The 24,761-nt window shown below is 49.2% G+C and overlaps 1 protein-coding gene and 1 long non-coding RNA gene across 2 annotated transcripts in view; both read right to left on the bottom strand.

The window, feature by feature from the left end:
- LOC128416973 (uncharacterized) overlaps positions 1–22,812 on the bottom strand; it is a 95,168-nt gene extending 72,356 nt beyond the window's left edge. Inside the window, exon 1 of the long non-coding RNA XR_008331366.1 lies at positions 21,678–22,812. This is a non-coding gene — a long non-coding RNA (uncharacterized LOC128416973). The remainder of the gene's footprint in view (positions 1–21,677) is intronic.
- Positions 4,495–22,898, bottom strand: LOC128416970 (ras-related protein Rab-19-like). Its single transcript, XM_053395090.1, has 5 exons — positions 22,807–22,898; positions 18,922–19,208; positions 14,315–14,477; positions 9,555–9,674; positions 4,495–5,001 (listed from the first exon to the last, which is right to left on the bottom strand). The coding sequence occupies exons 2-5, from the start codon at positions 19,108–19,110 to the stop codon at positions 4,880–4,882; spliced, it is 594 nt and encodes a 197-aa protein (XP_053251065.1). The 5' UTR covers positions 19,111–19,208; positions 22,807–22,898; the 3' UTR covers positions 4,495–4,879.
- Positions 22,899–24,761: the final 1,863 nt, after the last annotated feature.

Here is a 24,761-nt window from a genome sequence, read left to right as displayed (position 1 = left end):
CACACGACCGGCCAATCACAGCCACGGGGCGTCGCGGCCCGCCGCCCGTCAATGGCGCGACGTAGGCGGGCGACGAGACGGGCAGCCTCTCCCGACCAATCCCGTGCCGGCGCCCCTCAGAGACGGGACAAGGCTCCGGGAACGCCCCTCCGAAGCAGCCAATCGCCCCTCGCGTGGGGCGGGGCTACGCGCCGCTGGGGCAGCACAAAAGACCAACTCGTCCGAGCGACGCTGGACTCGCTTTCCCAGAAGCCTCCGCCGGGGTGGCCAACGGCCAGGGAAAGCGGGAGTTGTAGTCCTCCGGCGTCTTGAGACCCGCAGCCTTTCCCCAACCGGCTGTTTGGGGCGACGACTCCTGTCAGGCCCACCTCGCAGGGGCTGATGGGAGTTGTAGTCCGAAAGGTGTGATGCTGTAACAGCTGAGTTAGGTCTGGGAGAGCCCGGCTGGGCTTCTCAGGGCAGGGAAGCAGCTCTGCAATTTGATGCATGAGAGCTGGGGACATTTGGCTCCTCAGATATTCTGCCCTGCAGAGAAGCAGAGAATAGACCCACTGACTTGTAGGGACCCCAGGGGTCATCTAGTCCAACCCCCTGCGATGCAGGAATCTCAGCTAAAGCATCTGTGGCAGATGGCCGCCCAACCGCTGCTTAAAAACCTCCAAGGAAGGAGAGGCCACCACCTTTTCGACAAACAGCTCTTACTCTAGTTATCTCCCGCTTGGACTACAGTGGTACCTCGGGTTAAGAACTTAATTCGTTCCGGAGGTCTGTTCTTAACCTGAAACTTTTCTTAACCTGAAGCACCACTTTAGCTAATGGGGCCTCCCACTGCCACCGCACCACCAGAGCACGATTTCTGTTCTCATCCTGAAGCAAAGTTCTTAACCTGAAGCACTGTTTCTGGGATAGCGGAGTCTGTAACCTGAAGCGTCTGTAACCCGAGGTACCACTGTACTACAATGCGCTCTATGTGGGGCTACCTTTGAAGGTGACCCGGAAACTGCAATTAATCCAGAATGCAGCAGCTAGACTGGGGACTGGGAGCGGCTGCCGAGACCACATAACACCGGTCTTGAAAGACCTACATTGGCTCCCAGGACGTTTCAGAGTACAATTCAAAGTGTTGGTGCTGACCTTTAAAGCCCTAAATGACCTCAGCCCAGTATACCTGAAGGAGCGTCTCCACTCCCATCGTTCTGCCCAGACACTGAGGTCCAGCTCCGAGGGCCTTCTGGCAGTTCCCTCGCTGCGAGAAGTGAGGTTACAGGGAACCAGGCAGAGGGCCTTCTCCATAGTGGCACCCACCCTGTGGAACGCCCTCCCACCAGATGTTAAGGAAATAAACAACTACCTGACATTTAGAAGAAATCTGAAGGCAGCCCTGTTCAGGAAAGTTTTTAATGTGTGACATTTAAATGTATTTTTAATCTTTGTTGGAAGCCGCCCAGAGTGGCTGGGGAAACTCAGCCAGACAGGCGGGGCTACAAATAAATTATTATTATTATTATTATTACTACTACTACTACTACTACTGTCAAATCTCCCTTCCTATAACTTGAATCTGGGGATTTGGGTCCTCCCTTCCAGAGCAGGAGAATTTGTTCCATCCTCCATATGACAGATGTTATAAGAAAAATACTGCTCCTTTTCCCTTATGGAATATCTACAAGCCCGTACAGAGTCCTTAAATAGTTTCTCTATCGGTAGGAGAAAATAACAGAGGCCAACCAGAGAATATTGAGAAGCAAAGCAGCTAGTAAGCCTGATCTTTATTAAACTGTTGCAACAGGGTGCCCCCTTCACACGCAGGAGGCAGGAGAGGAACCCAGAACAATGCTGCGCAAGCCCTTATATAGACATTTGAAACTGCCTCCCCTGTAACCACCCCGCAAAAAAACATCATACATACATCACTGAAGGAGGCGGGTCTACAGCAGAAATCCTGTCTTCCAGGACACCTGATAATGGTCACTGAATGCTTATACCTGGGCATCCTGGCCATTCCTTTGAGATGGTAAACAGTTTAGTTCCTGAATCTCTTACATATATTGATAGTTTGCTCAGCTTAACAGATACTTGCCAGACTGTATTTGAACAGGGAGGTGTAAGCTCCTACTGTCCAAAGACAACCAGAAAGCTTTTCCCATTTCCTTCCTCCTTGCAAGGAAATATTTGGGAAAGTCAAAATGCTTTCAGGATTGCTCTCCTCTACTGTTTCAGACACTATACTTATGCATGTGTGTTTGCCTTGTACATTTATGAACGTATGATTTATATATATGACACCTTTGAATTCCTATAACAACAGCCCTTCAGATATTTGAAGGTGCCTCTCAGTCTCCTTTTTCCCAGGCCAAACATACCCAACTCTCTAAAATGTTCCACATAAAGGGATGAAGAAATGCCTCCTTTGACCTGCCCTGGATTTTCCAACCTTCAGCTTCACAAATTCAATCAGGCAACCATTTGCCATCACCTACCCGGCACCAGGTGTGTGTACTCTTCCAAATTTCCAACTGTCACAAAGCCTGGCTCCTAGCTCTTTTCCATGCGATGGGCGTAATGAATGGAAAGGGTCTAAGCCCCCAATGCCTTGTTCAGTGGAGGGCTTGGGGCTGAGTCCTTTGTATTGCCTCCTCTTACCTTTATCTGTGTTACCTAAAAAGGGAGAGGAATTCATATCCACCTTCCTTAGTTTCTGCAACAAAAACGGAAGCCCTCCAAAGGAACTGGAAGTCAGAGCAAAAAAGCAACAGGGTGGTAAGGAAGAGAAACATTTATTTGTCGTACAATTTTTGGACCTCCCTACAGGGGAGAAGGGGTGGGTTTGAATCTCCAGGTGGGCAAGTACGCCTTTATTTATATTTATTTATATTAAGAAGACTATGAGTGCAGCTTGCAAGCTGCAGCCTGGCAGGATAATTATCACATAAACTCTCTGGGATCTGCCCCCTTCCCCTCTCCCAATTAACCTCCATCTCCAGGGCTCAGTCGTAAGAGGGAGAATCACCAGGACCCAGCCCTGTGACATCACCAGGGGATGCCCTCATGACATCAGCACAAGCTTCCCCTAAGTCTAAGGTTTGGGTCCTGGAATCTCAGGGTCTAGGATGCTCACGGCCAGGCAATCCTATTCAGACCCTACTGTTCCTTGTTCAGAGAAATGAAGATTTAGGTGTTTTACCTTTTCTGTTCTTAGGCTTTGCCTTTTGCTCCTATGTGCAGTACAAACAAGAAACAGGCACTGTACTGGGTTTTATTTTTGCAGAAATCATTGCAGGCAGAAATCAGAGGAAGCTGTTGCCTCAGATCTGACATCTCCAAGCTGAGAGATTTCTCCAGCTGTTGATTTCTACCTGTCATCATGCAGCCACGAAGGCACAGAGCCCTTGCCTTTTACGAAGTAGCAAATCAAAGACAATTAGGGGCCTCCCAGCATAATTTTAAGCATGTTTACTTGGATTTTCAGTGAGACTGCTGAGTCATTCTCTGGCCGCAAAAGAGGAAAATGTCTCTCTTAATGCCATACTATTGCAAAGCACCTCCTTCCTCAGAAGGTCATTGTTGCATACCTCAAATGGAGCACAAAGTCATTGCTTAAGTATTCTGCTGTCTCCAACATGCTAGAAATGCAGGTTTATAGGGTGGGATTCAATGTCACGCTGTGATCAACGTTCTGCCTCCACAAGCATTTCAGCTCACCAGATAGAGCCATCCCTGTGCGTGCTGTTCCAGGGATTATACCGACTCCCCCAGAGTCAATTTTGAGGGGGATGTCCCATTGCACAAGCTGAAGTCTGCAGAACATTGCATGCATTGATGATGCTAGCTTAAATTTGATAGCAACAACCTCAGCAGAATTTGTGTCAGCCCCTTTCATAGGAAGAAAGGGCATCTCAGAAGTGACATGTCTCTCAAGTGATGGGAAGGACAAAAATCTGCTATTTACCGTATTTTTTGCTCTATAAGACGCACCAGACCATAAGATGCACCTAGTTTTTGGAGGAGGAAAACAAGAAAAAAAATATTCTGAATCCCAGAAGCCAGAACAGCAGGAAGGATCGCTGTGCAGAGATCCCTCTTGCTGTTCTGGTGTCAGTGATAGCTGCGCAGTCTGCATTCGCTCCATAAGACACACACATATTTCCCCTTATTTTTTAGGAGGGAAAAAGTGTGTCTTATAGAGCGAAAAATACGGTATTATTCTTGTTATGGAATAGCTGGAGGCTGCCATGATTCTGAATCCCAGTTGCTAGAAACCACAAGAGGGGAGAGGGTAATAATAATAATAATAATAATAATAATAATAATAATAATTTATTATTTATACCCTTGTGCTCAGGTGCTGCTTGCTGGCTTCTGGTCAGCCACTATAAGAACAGGATACTGGATTAGCTGGTCCCAATTTGGCCTGATCTTGCAGACTCTTCTTAAGAAGAGAAAGTGTGGAATAGGAGGAGGAGACCAAAGGCCAAAGGTTGCACCCTCACACATACACCCCCCCCCCAGATCCCATAGTAGCTCAGAAGCCGCAGTTCCCAGAAGTTGGTTGCCTGTCCACAGTGGGGTCAGTTCATCAGCTCGGCATCGTGTAAGAAATGGCCCACAGGTCTCCAAAGAGAAGCATTACTGGAGGTGAAGCGAGGGAATATCATTGGCCCACCAAGGTGACTTCCAGCCAAGGGTACCAGCGCCACAGCAGAATATGCTGCAGAGACTCTTCAGGTCAGACACAGGCGGCTGCTATAGCCCAGCCGTCTCCGAGGAAGTGGCAAATGTCCCGATCCGATATGCGGCAAACGCACGGAGAAAGGCTACCTGAGACCAAAGGCTACCTGAAGCATCCTCTAAAATGCTGCGGCAGGAGGCTCTCCCACGCTCAGCATCCACATTGGCCGTAGCCTGCATCTTGCAGCGGGAGATGGAGGCTGCTGTGCTGGAATTCGTTCCTGAGGAACAGCCTCTCCAGCATCTCCTGCAGGCTGCGCTCCACGTTCTCACCTGGAAGAGAGGAGGAGAGAAGGAAGCCTGGGCCAGGTTGGAGGAGGAAGAGGGAGAGTGAGAGAGGAAGAAGGCCAGGGAGTGGGCAGGCAAGTCTCCTGTTTGCACTTATTCTGATTATTACATGTATATATAGGAAGAGTGGCAAATGAAATTAACAGACTCTGCAGAATTAGAAAAAATGACAGGAGGGATTTGAAACCTGCGGGACCAAAGATTCTTAGAGGGCTGGAGTAAATATTTGAACTATTTGCAAAGCAATTGTAACAAACAGATGACGCTAGTAGGACTGCAAGAAGTTTCGTAAGGAGGATTATGCAAAATATTGCAAGGAAGATTGTGAAGAGAATATTAGTTAAGGATAATTAAAATTAACAGAGAAATTAAGAAATGCAGATTAAGTGATAAAGAATGGAAAATCTTCAGAGGTAGTTGACGGGAGTCTAAAAAATTGTATAAGATAAAAATGAATGTTAAATAACTGTTGGAAATGATATGTTAAAAAATTAATAAAAATGTATATATATAAAAAAAAAGGTGCCGAGTCTGTGGATGAAGGTGAGGTAAGAGGGAGGCTCTTTGATGGACTGGAGGTGCCACAATAATAGCAGCGCTGTTGGCACAGACCGGTCTCTGCCCCTCCCAATGTTCTGTGCCAGGAAAGCAGACTGCTGTATTACTTAATATTAGCAAAGCGCCCTTCTCTGCCGGTGCTTGCCGGTCCAGAAATAGAACCTGCTGCTGCGCACCCATTCATTATCTCAACCCCCTGAGAGATGCACGTTCCTCCAGAGAAGTCTGGCTGGCGCGCTTGCAAACCACCACCCCACCTCTACCTTCCTCCGCCTGTCAGATTGGCTTGAAGGCCCTTTGTGACCTTGCTTGGCGGCTGGGCGGATAATTAGCGCCTACCCAACCTGCTGCAAACCCCACAGCTTCACGCAAGACTGGCGCAAGCTAATAAATGCTATTTAAAGCAAGGTTGAGCAACCGGCAGGCTTCTGCCTAATTGCATGCTGGGGTCAGGGGAAGGAGCCCAGAGGAGAAGAGGCAACAGTGTGATGCCGCAGCAAAAGAAGCTAATGCTGCTTTAGGCTGCGTCAGCAGAAATCTGGTGCCCAGATCAAGGCAAGTAATACCGTAGTTCCGCTCTGTTCTGCCTTGGTCGGACCACACCTGGAGTCCTGTGTTCAGTTCTGGGCACCACAATTTACGAAGGATGTTGACAAGCTGGAACGTGTGCAGAGGAGGGCGAATGAGGTGATCAAGCTCAGGCATAGGCAAACTCAGCCCTCCAGATGTTTTGGGACTACAATTCCCATCATCCTAGCCACTGTGATCCACGCCACGGTCACCTCCAGACTGGATTATTGTAACTTGCTCTACGTGGGGCTGCCCTTGAGACTGATCCAGAAACTCCAGTGGGTGCAGAATGCCGCGGCGAGAGTCCTTACGGGGTCCTCGCTGCGAGATCACATTCCCCCAGTGCTATACCAGCTGCACTGGCTCCCTGTGGAGTATAGGATCAGGTTTAAGATGCTGGTCTTAACCTTTAAAGCCCTATATAGGTTAGGACCCTTGTACCTACGGGACCGCCTCTCCTGGTATGTCCCACGGAGGACCTTACGGTCTTCAAACAAAAACATCTTGGAGGTCCCAGGCCACAGGAAGGTTAGGCTGGCCTCAAGCAGAGCCAGGGCTTTTTCGGCTGTGGCCCCGATCTGGTGGAACTCTCTGTCACAAGAGACTAGGGCCCTGCGGGACCTGACATCTTTCCGCAGGGCCTGCAAGACAGAGCTGTTCCACCAGGCCTTTGGCCAAGGCACAGTCTGACCCCCTCCTTTGGTAATCCTCAGAACTCTAGCCCAATGGTTGCCATTAATTTAAATTTGATTCTGAATTGATTTTAGAATGAATTGATTTTAGAATGCATTTCAATTAATTGATTGTGATTTTATTTAAACTGTGTTACTTTTATTGTTGTTAGCCGCTCTGAGCCCGGCTTTGGCTGGGGAGGGCGGGATATAAATAAATTATTATTATTATTATTATTATTATTATTATTATTATTATCCCTGACCTCTGGTCCTGTTAGCTAGGCATCATGGGAATTGTAGTCCCAAAACATCTGGAGGGCCGAGTTTGCCTATGCCTGATCAAGGTTCTGGAAACTAAGCCTGATGAGGAGCGGTTGAAGGAACTGGGTATGTTTAGCCTTGAAAAGAGGAGACTGAGAGGAGATTGGATACCCATCTCCAAATATCTGAAGGGTTGTCACATGGAAGATGGAGCAAGCTTGCAGCATTCGAACCAATGACTTCAAGCTATGAGAAAGGGGGTTCCAATTAAACATCAGCAAGAGCTTTCTGGCAACAAGAGCTGTTTGACAGTGGAACAGACTCCCTCAAAAGGCGATGGTGTCTCTTTCCTTGGAGGTATTTAAGCAGAGGTTGGACAGCCATCTGTCAAGGACTTTTAGCTCCAATTCCTGCATTGCATGGGGTTGGACTAGATAATAATAATAATAATAATAAATAATAAATTTTTATTTATACCCCGCCCTTCCCAGTTCAGAATGCCGGGCTCAGGGCAGCTAACAACAAATTTAAATCACCTTTGACCATTGGAGGTCCTTTCCAGCTCTAGAATTCTATGCTTCCATGATTAACCTGTTCATTTGGACTCTGCTAACCTCGCCCACTTTGGCAAAGAGCAGATCAGACACAATGGACTCAGGCGGATGCCAAGCACAGCCCGCTCTCTGTGTCATTTTGTGCCAGCTGCCTGGGGAAATTATGCTGACTCTCGGTGACGATTTTACGAGGCTGACTTGGCATCTTTGAAAACGCCCGCCCGTCAGCAGAGTAAGAAGCTAAAGAACCTGGGGAAGGAAGAAAAGGAAGGAAGGAAGGAAGGAAGGAAGGAAGGAAGGAAGGGGAGCCTCAGCAGATGTGGAAACAGAAAGCTGCTGTAAATGGAAAGCTCTAGGAGGCATCAAAGAGAAGCAGCCAGACAATTGTCAGAGGCAAAAGTGCGCAAAGCTGCAAAAGTAAATTTCACCATGGTACTTGCTTCTTTTGATAATAATAATAATAATAATAATAATAATAATAATAATAATAATAATAATAATTTTATTATTAGAGACTCTCCCTAGGTCATATCCCCTCTATAAGAAGAGCCTGCTGGATCAGGCCCATCCAGGCCCACAGGCAGGATCCGAGCACAAGAGCAACTCTCGCCTCCTGTGGCCTCCAGGAACTGGTCTTCCAACTGTGGAGGCCAAGCAGAGCCAACCTGGCTAGCAGGAGGGACAACTTGGCCCCATGACCGCGGGTTCCCAGGGCCACGGGTGCTTTGCAGTGTGCACGGCCCCAGCACCAAAATTTGCTGGTGCCTGGCCCCTTCATGAGGAATTTTGTGGGTGCTTGGGCACCCAGAGAGTTGGCACCTGTGCTGGCTAGTACCCATTAGTATCCCTCTCCTCCTCCTCCTCCTCAATGAATTCATTTAACCTTCTTTTACAGCTGCCCACACTGGTGGGCATCACTGCCTCCTGCTGTGGGAGGGAGTTCCATAGTTTAACTCTGCACCACGTGGAGAAATAATGTCTTTTACCTGTATTGAATCATCCAACACTCAGCTCCCTCACCAGAGGGAGGTGCATGCTCTGGTTATCTCCCTCTTGGACTGCTGCAATGCGCTCTATGTGGGGCTACATTTGAAGGTGACCCGGAAACTACAACTAATCCAGAATGCGGCAGCTAGACTGGTAACTGGGAGCGGCCGCTGGGACCACATAACACCGGTCCTGAGAGATCTGCATTGGCTCCCAGTAGGTTTCCGAGCACAATTCAAAGTGTTGGTGCTGACCTTGAAAGCCCTAAACGGCCTTGGTCCAGTATACCTGAAGGAGCATCTCCACCCCCATCGTTCTGCCCAGACACTGAGGTCCAGCGCCGAGGGCCTTCTGGCGGTTCCCTCCCTGTGAGAAGCCAAGTTACAGGGAACCAGACAGAGGGCCTTCTCGGTGGTGGCACCCGCCCTGTGGAACGCCCTCCCATCAGATGTCAAGGAAATAAACAACTATCTGACATTCAGAAGACATCTGAAGGCAGCCCTGTTCGGTGAAGTTTTTAATGTGTGACATCTTAGTGTATTTTTGGTCTTTGTTGGAAGCCGCCCAGAGTGGCTGGGGAAACCCAGCCAGATGGGCGGGGTACAAATAATCTATTATTATTATTATTATTATTATTATTATTATTATTATTATTATATTATTATTATTATTATTATTATTATTATTATTATTATTATTATTATTATCATCCCTGGCCTCAGCCGTTGCTCCCAAGCCTGTGACCCCTGCAATGTTGAAAGAAATGTGGCCCCCGATAGTCCGCCACCGCCGTCCCCCGTTTCAAGCCCCTTCCTGCTTCTTCTGTGCTTGGTGGGTCAGTGGAATCGCTGCCCCTGCTGTTTACACCAACCTCACTTGCATCACCCTCTCTCTCAGCTCAGCCGTAAAGACGAGGCGACCCTCCCCTCCTTACCTGTCTTGGCCGACACCTTGAACCTGCCGGACGCGCCGTGCTCCACTGCAAACCTCTCAGCCTTTTCTTCAGGGACGCAGCTCTCCAGGTCACTCTTGTTTCCCAGGAGGAAGAGATTGGCTTGGCGGGGGCGAGGGAGAAAGAACAGGAAGATCTGAGAACAGGTGCTGAGGCTAAAGGCTCTGAGCCCCTGGCAGGGCAGGAGGTGGCCAGTTCATGTATGGTGGAAGGATATTTGCAGCTCCAACATTTGTTAACAATTTTGTTTGGGCCAGCAGCGTTTTCAGCTTCTGAGACTCCTGAGATAAAGGTAAAGGTAAAGGTACCCCTGCCCGTACGGGCCAGTCTTGCCAGACTCTAGGGTTGTGCACCCATCTCACTCAAGAGGCCGGGGGCCAGCGCTGTCCGGAGACACTTCCGGGACACGTGGCCAGCGTGACATTGCTGCTCTGGCGAGCCAGAGCCGCACACGGAAACGCCGTTTACCTTCCCGCTTGTAAGCGGTCCCTATTTACCTACTTGCACCCGGGGGTGCTTTCGAACTGCTAGGTTGGCAGGCGCTGGGACCGAGCAACGGGAGCGCACCCCGCTGCGGGGATTCGAACCGCCGACCTTTCAATCGGCAAGCCCTAGGCGCTGAGGCTTTTACCCACAGCGCCACCCGCGTCCCACCCGCCACTCCTAAGATACTACTGGTTAAATTTATTAAAACAAAAAACCACCACCCACAATGACTTTTTATAGCTATTCCTGGTTCTGTTGGATCTCTCAGCGGCTTTTGACACCATCAACCATTTCATCCTTCTGGACCGTCTAAAGGGGCTGGGAACTGGGGGCACTGTTATACGGTGGTTCCGCTCCTTCCTCCTGGGCCGTGTTCAGAAAGTGGTGGTGGGGGATGAATGTTCAGACCCCTGGGCTCTCACTTGTGGGGTTCTGTCCTCTCCCCCATGCTTTTCAACATACACAGACTGTCTTGCCAGAGTGGTGCATGCTCTAGTTATCTCCTGCTTGGACCGCGCTCTACGTGGGGCTACCTTTGAAGGTGACCCGGAAACTGCAACTAATCCAGAATGTGGCAGCTAGACTGGTGACTGGGAGCGGCCGCCGAGACCATAACACCAGTCTTGAAAGACCTACATTGGCTCCCAGTACATTTCCAAGCACAATTCAAAGTGTTGGTGCTGACCTTGAAAGCCCGAAGCGGCCTCGGTCCAGTAGACCTGAAGGAGCGTCTCCACCTCCATTCTTCTACCCGGACACTGAGGTCCAGCACCGAGGGCCTTCTGGCGGTTCCCTCACTGCGAGAAGCCAAGTTACAGGGAACCAGGCAGAGGGCCTTCTTGGTAGTGGCACCCGCCCTTGGAACGCCCTCCCAACAGATGTCAAAGAGAAAAATAACTACCAGACTTTTAGAAGACATCTGAAGGCAGCCCTGTTTAGGGAAGCTGTTAATGTTTAATAGGTTATTGTATTTTAGTGTTCTGTTGGAAGCCGCCCAGAGTGGCTGGGGAAAACCAGCCAGATGGGCGGGGTATAAATAATAAATTATTATTATATTATTATTATTTGTTATCAATTTGACAGGCAGATGTTAAGAAATGATTGGAAAAAAGAACTTGTGGTTGCTGTGTTGCCTAGGCAATGGGAGAGTGTTTTCACTTCTATAGCAAAGGTATATGACTTAAATTGTGGCTTATACAACAGAAAATAATATTTTGAATTTCTTGAACTCCACTATGTTTGTATAGAAAAGGACTGCCTAAGACTGAATTTTGTTGGAAATGTAATAAGGATAATGCTTCTTTAAAACATATTTTTACAATGTCTTATACTTATTAAGATTTGGGAGAAAGTAGTGGATTATATGAGGGGCATGGGTGGCGCTGTGGGTTAAACCACAGAGCCTAGGACTTGCTGATCAGAAGGTCGGCAGTTTGAATCCCCGCGACAGGGTGAGTCCTGGCTCCTGCCAACCTAGCAGCCCCTGGAGGGCTGAGTTTGCCTATGCCTGATTTAGGACAATGCTTCTCGGAGTGGCCAATACTGCCTCCTGGTGGTCAGTGGGATTACCTAGGGCAGGCTTTCCCAAACTTGGGCCTGGAGGTGTTTTTGGGACTACAATCCCCATCATCCCTGACCACTGGAGCTGCTAGCTAGGGATGATGGGCGTTGTAGTCCAAAAACAGCTGGCGATGGCAGGTTACAGCAGGGAGGTGGAAATGACTACCACCGTAGGACTGGATCAAGTTCATCTGTTTTACTGAATTCATCAACCAAAATACTTTTAATTGAATAAATGTGCCATGCATTGCGACCCTTGGTCAGGTGTGAGTGCAGGAGCCAAGCCCTGTGACCAATAGGACTTTGCAGGACTGGGGCCTTCCTAAGTTTGTTCTGGAGTGGCAAGATGCGGCAGCACAGGTGAGGCCGATTGGTAACTCACAGCACCTGGTGGCAAGAGCTGGGAAGGGATATAAGGTCAGCATTTTCCCTTCAGCTCTTTGCCACAGCAACACGTTCCCTGCCTTGATGCGTTTGACTCCTTGACTCCTTGCTTCTCGACCCTCGGACCCCTGACTTTGTGACTCCTTGCTTCTCGACCCTCTGACTCCTGACTTTGTGACTCCTTGCTTCTCGACCCTCAGACCCCTGACTTTGTGACTCCATGCTTCTCGACCCTCAGACCCCTGACTTTGTGACTCCTTGCTCCTTGACCCTCAGACCCCTGGCTTCGTGACTCCTTGCTTCTCGACCCTCGGACCCCTGACTTTGTGACTCCTTGCTTCTCGACCCTCGGACCCCTGACTTTGTGACTCCATGCTTCTCGACCCTCGGACCCCTGACTTTGTGACTCCTTGCTTCTCGACCCTCGGACCCCTGACTTTGTGACTCCTTGCTTCTCGACCCTCGGACCCCTGACTTTGTGACTCCTTGCTTCTCGACCCTCGGACCCCTGACTTCGTGACTCCTTGCTTCTCGACCCTCGGACCCCTGACTTTGTGACTCCATGCTTCTTGATCCTCTGACTCCTGACTTTGTGACTCCTTGCTTCTCGACCCTCGGACCCCTGACTTTGTGACTCCTTGCTTCTCGACCCTCGGACCCCTGACTTTGTGACTCCTTGCTTCTCGACCCTCGGACCCCTGACTTTGTGACTCCTTGCTTCTCGACCCTCGGACCCCTGACTTCGTGACTCCTTGCTTCTCGACCCTCGGACCCCTGACTTTGTGACTCCTTGCTTCTCGACCCTCGGACCCCTGACTTCGTGACTCCTTGCTTCTCGACCCTCGGACCCCTGACTTTGTGACTCCATGCTTCTTGATCCTCTGACTCCTGACTTTGTGACTCCTTGCTTCTCGACCCTCGGACCCCTGACTTTGTGACTCCTTGCTCCTCGACCCTCGGACCCCTGACTTTGTGACTCCTTGCTTCTCGACCCTCGGACCCCTGACTTTGTGACTCCTTGCTTCTCGACCCTCGGACCCCTGACTTTGTGACTCCTTGCTTCTCGACCCTCGGACCCCTGACTTTGTGACTCCTTGCTTCTCGACCCTCGGACCCCTGACTTTGTGACTCCATGCTTCTCGACCCTCGGACCCCTGACTTTGTGACTCCTTGCTTCTCGACCCTCGGACCCCTGACTTCGTGACTCCTTGCTTCTCGACCCTCGGACCCCTGACTTTGTGACTCCATGCTTCTTGATCCTCTGACTCCTGACTTTGTGACTCCTTGCTTCTCGACCCTCGGACCCCTGACTTTGTGACTCCTTGCTCCTCGACCCTCGGACCCCTGACTTTGTGACTCCTTGCTTCTCGACCCTCGGACCCCTGACTTTGTGACTCCTTGCTTCTCGACCCTCGGACCCCTGACTTTGTGACTCCTTGCTTCTCGACCCTCGGACCCCTGACTTTGTGACTCCTTGCTCCTCGACCCTCGGACCCCTGACTTTGTGACTCCTTGCTTCTCGACCCTCGGACCCCTGACTTTGTGACTCCTTGCTCCTCGACCCTTGGACCCCTGACTTTGTGACTCCTTGCTTCTCGACCCTCGGACCCCTGACTTTGTGACTCCTTGCTTCTCGACCCTCGGACCCCTGACTTTGTGACTCCTTGCTTCTCGACCCTCGGACCCCTGACTTTGTGACTCCTTGCTCCTCGACCCTCGGACCCCTGACTTTGTGACTCCTTGCTTCTCGACCCTCGGACCCCTGACTTCGTGACTCCTTGCTTCTCGACCCTCGGACCCCTGACTTTGTGACTCCATGCTTCTCGACCCTCGGACCCCTGACTTTGTGACTCCATGCTTCTTGATCCTCTGACTCCTGACTTTGTGACTCCTTGCTTCTCGACCCTCGGACCCCTGACTTTGTGACTCCTTGCTCCTCGACCCTCGGACCCCTGACTTTGTGACTCCTTGCTTCTCGACCCTCGGACCCCTGGCTTCGTGACTCCTTGCTTCCTGACCCTCGGACCCGTGGCTTCTTGACTTCTCTGACCTTGGATTCTTGGCTTCCTGACTTCTGGCTTCTGGACCCCCGTTCCTGCTCCCACCCTGCCATCTTGCCCCTGGTCCCGACACCCCCAACCGGGACATCGATCGCCCATGAACCGGACCGTGACACGCTTGGGGTACCGTCCTGCTCAGCAACCCTATGATTCTGCATCTGCGTGTCAGGCTGCTGATAAAGGCACAGGCGCAGAGGCGGAGGGGGGAAAGTGGCCACCGACCCCTCTGTGTACCCTGGGACTCTCACTTACCATCCGCACAGTACTGCCTGGCCAGGTACAGCCAGTGCAAGAGGCTGTCAAAGGAGAGAAGGTGCTGCAGGCTGTACACGAGGAGCACAGCATCCGCGTCCCGGTAGTAGCTCCTGCTCAGGGACAGGAAGCGCTCCTCCCCAGCCGTGTCCCACAGGGAAATCTGCGCAGGTCGAAAGAGCAGGTGGTTAGAGCGCCGAACAGGGGAACTCCCTGCCGCAGGAAACTTAAGAGAGACTGACTGGAACCTAGAGGGAGATTCATCTGGGTTTTTGTGATGGCCTAGTCAGGTAGGGTCTAGGGACGCGGGTGGCGCTGTGGGTTAAACCACAGAGCCTAAGACTTGCCAATCAGAAGGTTGGCGGTTCGAATCCCCGCGACGGGTGAGCTCACGTTGCTCGGTCCCTGCTCCTGCCAACCTAGCAGTTCGAAAGCATGTCAAAGTGCAAGTAGATAAATAGGTACCGCTCCGGCGGGAAGGTAAACGGCGTTTCCGTGTGCTGCTCTGGTTCACCAGAAGCGGCTTAGTCCTGCTGGCCACATGACCCGGAAGCTGTACGCAGGCTCCCTTGGCCAAGAAAGCGAGATGAGCGCCACAACCCAAGTCAGCCACGACTGGACCTAATGTTCAGGGGTCCCTTTTAGTCAGGAATGACATGGCCCTCTGTCGTTTTTCTTTTCTGCAGACCCTGTCAAGATCTGGGCAATGGCTGCCTCGGAAAACAACTTACTCCTTAACTTAAACAAAATAATAATAATAATAATAAAAATTTTATTTATACCCCGCCCTCCCCAGCCAAGACCGGGCTCAGGGCGGCTAACAACCAATAATAAAAAGAAGTTGATTAAAATACAACTTAAAAACAAGATTAAAACACAACATTAAAACATTAAGATTATTGTGGGCTTTAGGAAATGTAAATTGAATATTCAGCCACTTATTATTGAGGGGAAGTGCATGGAACAGGTCTTGGTGTTTCGGTTTCTGGGAATGGAGTTGAGAGATGACCTAACCTGGGGAGAAAACAGCAAAGACCTGGTGAAGAGAGCACAGCAGAGGTTATATTTTCTGAGAATCCTCTGGAAAAATAATCTCTCAAAGGACCTGTTGATGGCATTTTACCATTGTACTGTTGAGAGTGTATTAACTTACGGTCTGTGTGTGTGGTTTGGGAGCTGCACAGTCAGGGGAAAACAATGCTGTCCAGGGTTGTAAAGACTGCGGAGAGAATAATTGGGTGCACTCTTCCCACCTTGGATCAAATCTGTGCTTCCAGGTGCCATAAGAAAGCTGCAGAGATAGCGCAGGATAGTGCGCACCCCGGAAATGATCTTTCAGCTTCTGCCTTCTGGAAGAAGGTCCAGGGTTATAAAGACTAGGACTAGCCGGCTGAGAAACAGTTTCTATCCAAATGCGATTTTTGTTTTAAACGTAGTGTAAGGTAGTCTCTGGGGGAGTATATTGTATTTAATTATGGGGTATCAGAGTTTTTAGGGGGCTAACCAGGCTGGGATAGCTGGGATAGCAGGCTTGTTGGGTTTTGAATGTCTGATGTAGATGTTTTCAATTTCATTGTTCTGTATGGGACAATGACAATAAAGATTATCGTATCGTATTGTATCGTATTGTATCGTAAAAGGGTGTCTCTGTGACAGCTCATGGGTTTTGGAATTCCCCAAATGGCGTGCCTGGCACTTTTCTTATGCAGCTTTCAGCAAATGCTGAAAACACACCTCTCTGCCCTGATCTTTGACACCTGAGATGTGTGTTTTCAGGACCCACCCAATTCCTGTGACTGCGATTTGCTTTCACTGTTTCTAATTCTGAATTTCGAATTGTTGTAACCTGCCCTGGGGTGTGCAGGTGAAGTGTGGGAAACAGAATAATAGAACTGTAGACCCCAAGGGTCATCTAGTTCAACACTCTGCAATGCAGGAATCACAGAAGGAGGAAAAGGAGGAGGAGAAGAAGAAGATCTTCACCCGTCAGTGCTAGGATTTATTCAGGACTTCAATGCTGAGAGTTCGAAAAGTTGGGTGCCATAAACGTGGAAAATTGCAGTCAAACTGTACATGGGTACTAGTTGGTACATGAAGGGGTTAAGACAATAGAGCTGTGTTCCTAGACTCATGCCCCTCTTCTCTGATGAGTGAAGAAGCCTTCTCTTCCTGTGCCTCACTTTTTCTCCACACCATGTAACCCACCAGGTGGGATGCGTCGAAGCCATGTCCAAAGCTTTGAACCTGCGTTTGGAATTATATTCTGTATTTTCTACCCTAGAGGATTCTGCCTGCGTTCTCCATGCTGCTGTTTGGATAAATGCATGAATCGGACCTTTGGAATGTTTTGTAAGTACCGGTAAATCATTTTAAAGTTACAGTGGACGGGTTGCGAACGTGATCTGTGCGGGATGCATGTTTGCAACCTTCAGCAGTGCATCTATGCACGTGTGGGTTGTGATTCGGCGCTTCTGCGCATGCGCGAAGTGCGATTTAGTGCGTCTGCACATGCGCGACCCCCGAAACCAACCCATTCCGGTACTTCTGGGTTTCGGCGGGTCCCTAACCTGAAAAAACTCAACCTGAAGCATCTGTAACCCGAGGTATGACTGTACTTAACAGTGTGTGGTCTGTTCATTGCAAGAAGGGTGGAAAGAGGGGGACGCTTTGCAAGTGGGCTAAACAGGATATGCAAAAGGTTCAATTCGTAGAATCACTGTATTTATCAAGCTGGAAGGGTGTCCAACTTTGTGAGTTTAAACTCTGCTGCTGGGGGCTCCCTGCCACTGGAGAGCGTGTTAAGCCCCAAATTTTGAATGTAGGCACACCCAGCCGGTTATTTTATTATTCGCCACACACAGACATGGGTCACAAGACCCTATATCCCCATCCTCCATGACAGAAACAGCCCCCCTCCTTTCTGAGAGGGGAATGCAGAGCAGCATGCAGGAGAATCTCAGCTTCCACAGCAAGCAATGTGGCCCCCAGGAAACTGAGCCCCGATCTAGGTTTCAAACGGAAGTGATCGAAGGGAAAGTGAAATTACTGAAGGCTGCATACAGCATACTACAGTGGTGCCTCGCAAGACGAAAAGAATCTGTTCCGCGAGTCTCTTTGTCTTGCGGTTTTTTCGTCTTGCGAAGCAAGCCCATTAGCGGCTTAGTGGATTAGTGCTATTAGCGGCTTAGCGGGCTTAGCGATCAGCTGTTAAGCGGCTTAGTGGATCAGCTGATAAGCGGCTTAGCGATCAGCTGTTAAGCGGCTTAGCGGATCAGCGGATCAGCTGATTAGCGGCTTAGCGATCAGCTGTTTAGCAGCTTAGCGGCTTAGTGGATCAGCTGTTTAGCGGCTTAGCGGATCAGCTGATAAGTGGCTTAGCGGCTTGGGAAAAAGGGGGGGGGGAGGAAAAAAACCCTGCAGGAACTCGCAAGAGATTTTCGTCTTGCGAAGCAAGCCCATAGGAAATTCGTTTTGCGAAGCACCTCCAAAACGGAAAACCCTTTCGTCTAGCGGGTTTTCCATCTTGCGAGGCATTCGTCTTGCGGGACACCACTGTATTAGAATGGGAGATGAAGAGGTAAAATCAGTTATGATTAAATGGGCACAAGATGTAGGTCACATCATTATGATGGAAGGTTGGGAAAAATTATGGAAAACTGATTTAAAATGTACAGATTGTTCCCTGTTGAAGGAGAATTACATGAAGATGATGTACAGATGGTACACAACACCAGTGCAGCTAGGGAAAATGTATAAAACTAGTTCAAATATATGTTGGAAGTGTAAGGAAAAGGGGGGACATTCTATCATATGTGGTGGGACTGTAATGTAATAAAAAAATGGGAAATGATATACAATGAATTGAAGAAAACGTTCCATCTAACATTTGTTAAAAAACCTGAAGCATTTTTGTTAGGGATTGTAAGGAAAGATCTGCCAAAAAAGCTGAAAAACATCTTCATGTATGCGACTTCATGTAATTGCACAAGGATGGAAGACTGAAGAAACCCCAACTAAAGAATCATGGCAAGAAAAATAGAGGGACTATGCAGAACTGGCAAAACTGACATATAAGCTACGGGACGAGGATAACTGTGACTTTAAAGATGAATGGGAACCCTTTACAAAGTATTTGAAGAGGCAACAAAATGAACTGGGCTCTTGGCAGGTTTTGAATAAACATTCACAAACTTTTCTATTGATGATAATCAGCTAAAAAGTTTAAGGATCTATACAACTGTGTAACATGCAGAAAACAGCATTCTTAGAGAAACCAAAGACTGGAACTGAGAGAAGCCGGGGGTGGGTGGGTTTTGTGTGGGAGGGTAGGGGGAGGGAGGAAAAATGGGGAAAAAATAAGGATATGTTTCTGGATAATGTTTTGTTTCAATTTTGAATAATTTTTTTTAAAAGGAAACTGAGCCCCTGCCCCTCTCGGAATCGTAAGAGGGACCAAGCCATCAACTCCCATCCTGCATAAGCCCAAGCACCCGTGAGCTTACGAAGGTGCATAGACCCTGTTGTTTCTCCCTCTCCCTTTCCCCCTTTCATGAGGCAGGGAGTTCCAGAGGCAAGCCAAATGAGCTGCCTGGGAAGTGGGCCCTTACCTGGACCTGGCAGTTCCTGCTGTTGAGCTTCAGGGGCAGGGTTTTCTCGCACGTGTAGCTGTGCTGGCCGGGCGGGTGGTCTCCCTCCAGGAAACGCCCCAGCTTGATCCGATGGAAGAGTGCGGTCTTCCCCACCCCAAAATCCCCCAGGAGGATCATCTTGAACCTGGGGCTCCTCGTCCCTGCCATGGCTAGGTTTCTTCACCAGCAGCAGGTGTGGAGCACACCTGACGGGCAGAGATGCTCCTTGCCAAGCGAGAGAAGGAGACCTTGAAGTCGCGGCTCAGCTGTGGGGAGGAGGAAATGTGGCCGGTTTGTTCAAGGAGGGGAATAGGTGTTTGCTTTCTCTCCCTCTTTTCTGGAGAAGGAGGGATCCAGTACGCAAACACTTCCCCGTTGCTGGAAGTGGCAAAGCCCAGATCCAGATGCCAGCTAGTTAGAAGAGTTCGGCCCAAGTTGGATCACCTTAATTTCCACATTTCTAAAAATTTTTTAATAATAATCTTTATTAATTTAAATTACATATACAAAGAATTTACAATCTCATACTACAAAAAGAAAATTAAAGGAAAAAGAATTAAGAAAAAATATAAAGAAAATACAGAAAGAAGAAAAAGCAGATTTATGTGCATTAAAAAACTTAATCTTCCTAATTAATACTTAAATAAAAAAGACTTCTGACAAAATGAGTACATTCTCATTGTACTGTTTATACTGTCATCGTTTCCCCCCCGCACAGTTTTATATTGTTTAATATTGTTCCCGTCTACTCCACAAACGGTATTTGTTGTGTTTACAAGTATCGCTCAGGTTCTGCTAATATGGTGTAGTGGGTACAATATGATCTTATATAATCTTTAAATATTCTCCATTCTCCAAATATTTTCTGGTTCAATACTCTTCTAACTCTTCCCGTCAGTTTTGCTAGCTGTAAATATTCTAACATGAGTATCTGTGATTGTTGGTACTGTTTCGTTTTTCCTACTTCCCCGCCCCAAGAATTCTTGCTGCTGTGGTGGCACGCATGAACAGTGGTCTTATGTCCTTTTTAATTTCTAGTGGTAAAATGCCTAAAAGAAAGATCTCTGGTTTGTTTGTTTTTAAAGTGAGTCATGGAATTGTAGAGCTGGAATGTGAACCATAGAGTCATTCAGTCCAGCCCCCTATAATGTGGACCCACAAAGGGGACACAGAAACTGAAGGATGACTACTTATATGCATTGGACTGCTTCATTCAGTATAGTTGTTATGTACTGAGTTGAATAGGATCCAAAATGCAGCAGTCTGATTAGTCCTAGAACAATGCAGCAGTCTGATTGGTCCTAGAACAATAGGATCCAGAATGCAGCAGTATGATTGGTCTGCAGGAACCACCCAATCCAGCTCCAGGTGGAAGTGAATCCACAACCTGATTGGCCTACCGGAGAATTCCAAAATTAGCCAATCACGTGGGGCCCATTGTGTAAATAATGTATATAAAGCAGATACTTTGGGGGAACTTTCATTCCCCCCTCACTACTATGAGCTGAATAAAGAGCATGAAATCCACTCTCAACTCTGAGTATATTTCAATGGTGCTGGCCTTGAAAGCCCTAAATGGCCTCGGTCCAGTATACCTGAAGGAGCGTCTCCACCCCCATTGTTCAGCCTGGACACTGAGGTCCAGCGCTGAGGGCCTTCAGGCAGTTCTCTCTCTGCAAGAAGTGAGGTTACAGGGAACCAGGCAGAGGGCCTTCTTGGTGGTGGCTCCCACCTTGTGGAACACCCTCCCATCAGATGTCAAAGAAATTGACAACTATCTGACTTTTAGAAGACCTCTTAAGGCAACCCTGTTTTTATGTTTGATGTTTTATTATATTTTTAATATTTTGTTGGAAGCTGCCCAGAGTGGCTGGGGAAACCCAGACAGATTGGCTGGGTGTTAATATTATTATTATTATTATTATTATTATTATTATTATTATTATTATTATTAATAATAATACAGTGGTACCTCTGGTTGCGAACAGGATCCGTTCCGGAGCCCCATTCGCAAAATGAGCAGAACGCAACCCGCGTCTGCGCGTGCCACGATTCACCACTTCTGTGCATGTGTGAGACATCATTTTGAGTGTCTGCGCATGCGCGAGTGGCGAAACCCGGAAGTAACCCTTTCTGGTACTTCCGGGTCACCGTGGGACGCAACCTGAAAACGTTCAACCTGAAGCAAATGCAACACAACGCATGACTGTAATAATGATCATCATCCACATCAGTGCAGGATTACTTCTCTGCAGAGCCACAACAGGTGTAAATGTGAAGATTAAAAACCACCTGCTGGCAAATGGAAAAACAAACAAAGGCTTCTGCCAGCGCCAACTTAGCATGACATTCAGCGCAGATTTCTTTAGCAAACATTGAGGCGCATTCAACAGAAAGGCATAGCAGGCAAAAACGTGTACAGAAAAAGATCTGGCTGATTAAATAGCACACATGACCTTTTTTTAAGTGAAACTCAAATTTTGGCTACCTTTTCCATGGGGAAATAAACGCCCCCTTGCCAGTGGAAGCGCAAGGAGGGCCGTCAACATGTGGTTCCTCCGCAAGCGGGAGCATGAAGGTTAGGAAAGTTGTGCGGAGGTAGGGAAAGGGAGGATAAGAACGTAAGAATCCGCTGGATCAGGCCAGCATCTTGTTCTCACGGGCCTGTAAGACAGAGCTATTCCGCCTGGCCTTTAATTTGAATTCAGCCTGATCTTTTATTTCCCTTCCCTCACCCGCTCTGAGACCCCACAGCTCATTCTCCCCTGGTCTCCTCACTGGCCCAAGTAGGACCAATTCAGCCAGCTAGCCCTGGGGATTATCTAATGCTTATTTCCCCTAAATTGATTTTTGAATTTTATTGTTATTCATGTTTTTATACTGTATTTTATGCTGCTTTTATAATGAAAAGTGTTTTAAATTTGTTGTTAGCCACCCTGAGCCCGGTTTTTGAACTGGGAAGGGCAGAGTATAAATAAAAAATTGTTATTATTATAAATAGGTACGGCTGCGGTGGGAAGGTAAACGGCGTTTCAGTGCGCTCTGGTTTCTGTCATGGTGTCCCGTTGCACCAGAAGCGGTTTAGTTCTGCTGGCCACACGACCCGGAAAGCTGTCTGTGGACAAACGCCAGCTCCCTTGGCCTGAAAGCGAGATGAGCGCTAAAACCCCATAGCCGCCTTTGTCTGGACTTAACCACCCAGGGGTCCTTTACCTTGACAGTGGACGCTCAGGTTGTGAACGTGATCAGTGCGTGGGGATGCACGTTGGCAACCCGCAGCATTCGCAACCCGCAGTGGCGCGCCTGCCGCATGCGGGTTGCGATTCGGTGCTTCTGCACATGCGCAAAGCGCGATTGCTGAAACCTGGAAGTAACCCGTTCCGGTGCTTCCGGGTTTTGGTGGGTCTGTAACCCGAAAAAACGCAACCTGAAGCGGCTGTAACCTGAAGTATGACTGTACCTTTTTACAGCCTAGAACTGCATTAACTTTTTTTGTCTAGAATTGCATTAACCTTTTTTGCTGCTGCATCGCACTGTTGGCTCACGTTAAGCTTGTGGTCCACCAAGACCCCTACATCCTTTTCACATGCCAAGCTAGGTGTCCCCCAACCTATATGTGTATATCCAGATTAGTCCTGCCTATGTGTAGAACCTTACAGTTGCCCCCACTGGTATTCAGATCCGTGGTCCAAACACCAGAGACATACCCACAGCCCGGCCATGAGAGCACCCCCCTTCTGCCAGGGGGAGGGGCAGCCTGGCAGAACCCCATAAAACAGGGCCAGAAAGAGGCACCCCCATCTCAACCCAGCTCCTCCACCAACTGGGACATGGAATGTCTTGCCAGGGCAGCTGCTCCTGTACCTTGTCTGTCCTCGCGAGGCCAGCCGAGTCAGCCGCCCACTTGACCAAGAGGCTTCTTCCTCTGAGGGATCTGCGGAGAGATCATCGCCCTGCCAGTCACATGCCAGTCACAAGGCCAATGTCCAGAGAGGGCCGTCTGTTCTCCTTCAGGAGCTCCTGAAGAGGCCTTAAGCCTCCGGGGGTGTGGTAAGAGGTTGGCACAGATGGCCGCCCTTCCCTGACCCAGCCTAGTTCCCTGTCTCCGACGGGAGATGGCAAGAAACAGGGCAAATGTCGCGCACTCCGCGCATCAGATCTTTATTTGCCTCTTTATGTGGGGCTGGGGTTTGTTTGTTTTCTAGTTTTACAGCCGCGAGAATTCTTCGTCTCTCCTCCGAGCTCAGAAACGGCGCGTTTGCGAGCCGTGAAAGGCAGGCGCTTGAAGCTCAGCCAAGGCCCTTGAGGTTGCCTGGAGTGGCAAGGGAAGGAGGCAGCTGGCAGACTCATCTGGGGAGACCGAGGTCCCAAGCGGCTGTTTATTAGGGTACCCCGTCCTCCGTCACTTCTGTGCTTGGAAATCTGCACTGGGAGGACATTGTCGCAGGTGAACTGGGAAGTCTGTATTTCATATATGCTGCCTTCTCCTCTAAGGAGCTCAAGGTGGAATAATAATAATAATAATAATTTATTAGTTATACCCCGCCCATCTGGCTGGGTTTCCCCAGCCACTCTGGGCAGCTTCCAACACAATATTAAAATACAATAATCTATTAAACCTTCCCTAAACAGGGCTGCCTTCAGATGTCTTCTAAAAGTTTGGTAGTTGTTTTTCTCTTTGGCATCTGGTGGGAGGGTGTTCCACAGGGCAGGCGCCACCCCTGAGAAGGCCCTCTGCCTGGTTCCCTATAACTTGGCTTCCTGCAGTGAGGGAACCGCCAGAAGGCCCTTGGAGCTGGACCTCAGTGTCTGGGCAGAACGATGGAGATGGAGACACATACATGGTTGTTCTCCTCCGCACAACAACCCTGAGAGGTAGGCTGAGCTGAGAGGCAGTGACTGGCTCAAGGTCACCCAGTGAGTGTCATGGCGGGGATTCGAACCCTGGTCTCCCAGGTCCGAGTTCGAAACTCTTACCACTGCGCAACCCTCGTTCTGTTTTCAGTGAACGCAATGTTTACCTGTTGACTCCCTACCTGGCAGGAAGACCCATATGAGAGAGGCTGCGCATGGAGCCCCAGGACCCTCTGATGTAAATCTCAGGACAACTGGTGACCCGTCAGGGTCAAGACAGCCGCCCACGTTTGATGGCCCACCAGGAGGAGCTGTGAAGGGAATACCTGGCTTTTTCTTTTTCTGCTTGGCTGGTCAGTCCTGGGCAGGCTATAGGAGTACTGTTTTGGGGGGACAGGAGGCGGGCGGGTGTGGAGGACTCCCTGGTCCTGAATGGGGTAACTGTGCCCCTGAAGGACCAGGTGCGCAGCCTGGGAGTCATTTTGGACTCACAGCTGTCCATGGAGGCACAGGACAATTCTGTATCCAGGGCAGCTGTTTATCAGCTCCATCTGGTGCGCAGGCTGAGACCCTCCCTGCCCCCAGACTGTCTCCAGAGTGGTGCATGCTCTGGTTATCTCCTGCTTGGACTACTGTAATGCGCTCTATGTGGGGCTACCTTTGAAGGTGACCCAGAAACTGCAATTAATCCATAATGCGGTAGCTAAGCTGGGGACTGGGAGTGGCCGCCAAGACCACATAACACCGGTCTTGGCTCCCAGTACGTTTCCGAGCACAATTCAAACCCTTGGTGCTGACCTTGAAAGCCCTAAACGGCCTCGGCCCAGTATACCTGAAGGAGCGTCTCTACCCTCATCGTTCTGCCCGGACACTAAGGTCCAGCTCTTAGGGCCTTCTGGCGGTTCCCTCACTGCGAGAAGCCAAGTTACAGGGAACCAGGCGGAGGGCCTTCTCAGTGGTGGCGC

Source organism: Podarcis raffonei, chromosome 7 (genome assembly GCF_027172205.1).
Source record: "Podarcis raffonei isolate rPodRaf1 chromosome 7, rPodRaf1.pri, whole genome shotgun sequence".
Lineage (NCBI taxonomy): Eukaryota > Metazoa > Chordata > Lepidosauria > Squamata > Lacertidae > Podarcis > Podarcis raffonei.
The sequence above is the reverse complement of the archived record's forward strand: the minus strand, read 5'-3'. Positions and strand labels throughout refer to the sequence as shown.

What these genes read in the sequence shown, in the direction of transcription:
- LOC128416970 (XM_053395090.1), bottom strand. Translation starts at nt 19,110, where the DNA reads ATGGCAGGGACGAGGAGCCCCAGGTTCAAGATGATCCTCCTGGGGGAT. An exon ending in GCAGGAACTGCCAGGTCCAG is followed by an intron (nt 14,478 to 18,921) that starts GTAAGGGCCCAC and finishes CGACCTGCGCAG; the next exon opens with ATTTCCCTGTGGGACACGGC. An exon ending in CAAGGTGTCGGCCAAGACAG is followed by an intron (nt 5,002 to 9,554) that starts GTAAGGAGGGGA and finishes CCTCTCTTCCAG; the next exon opens with GTGAGAACGTGGAGCGCAGC.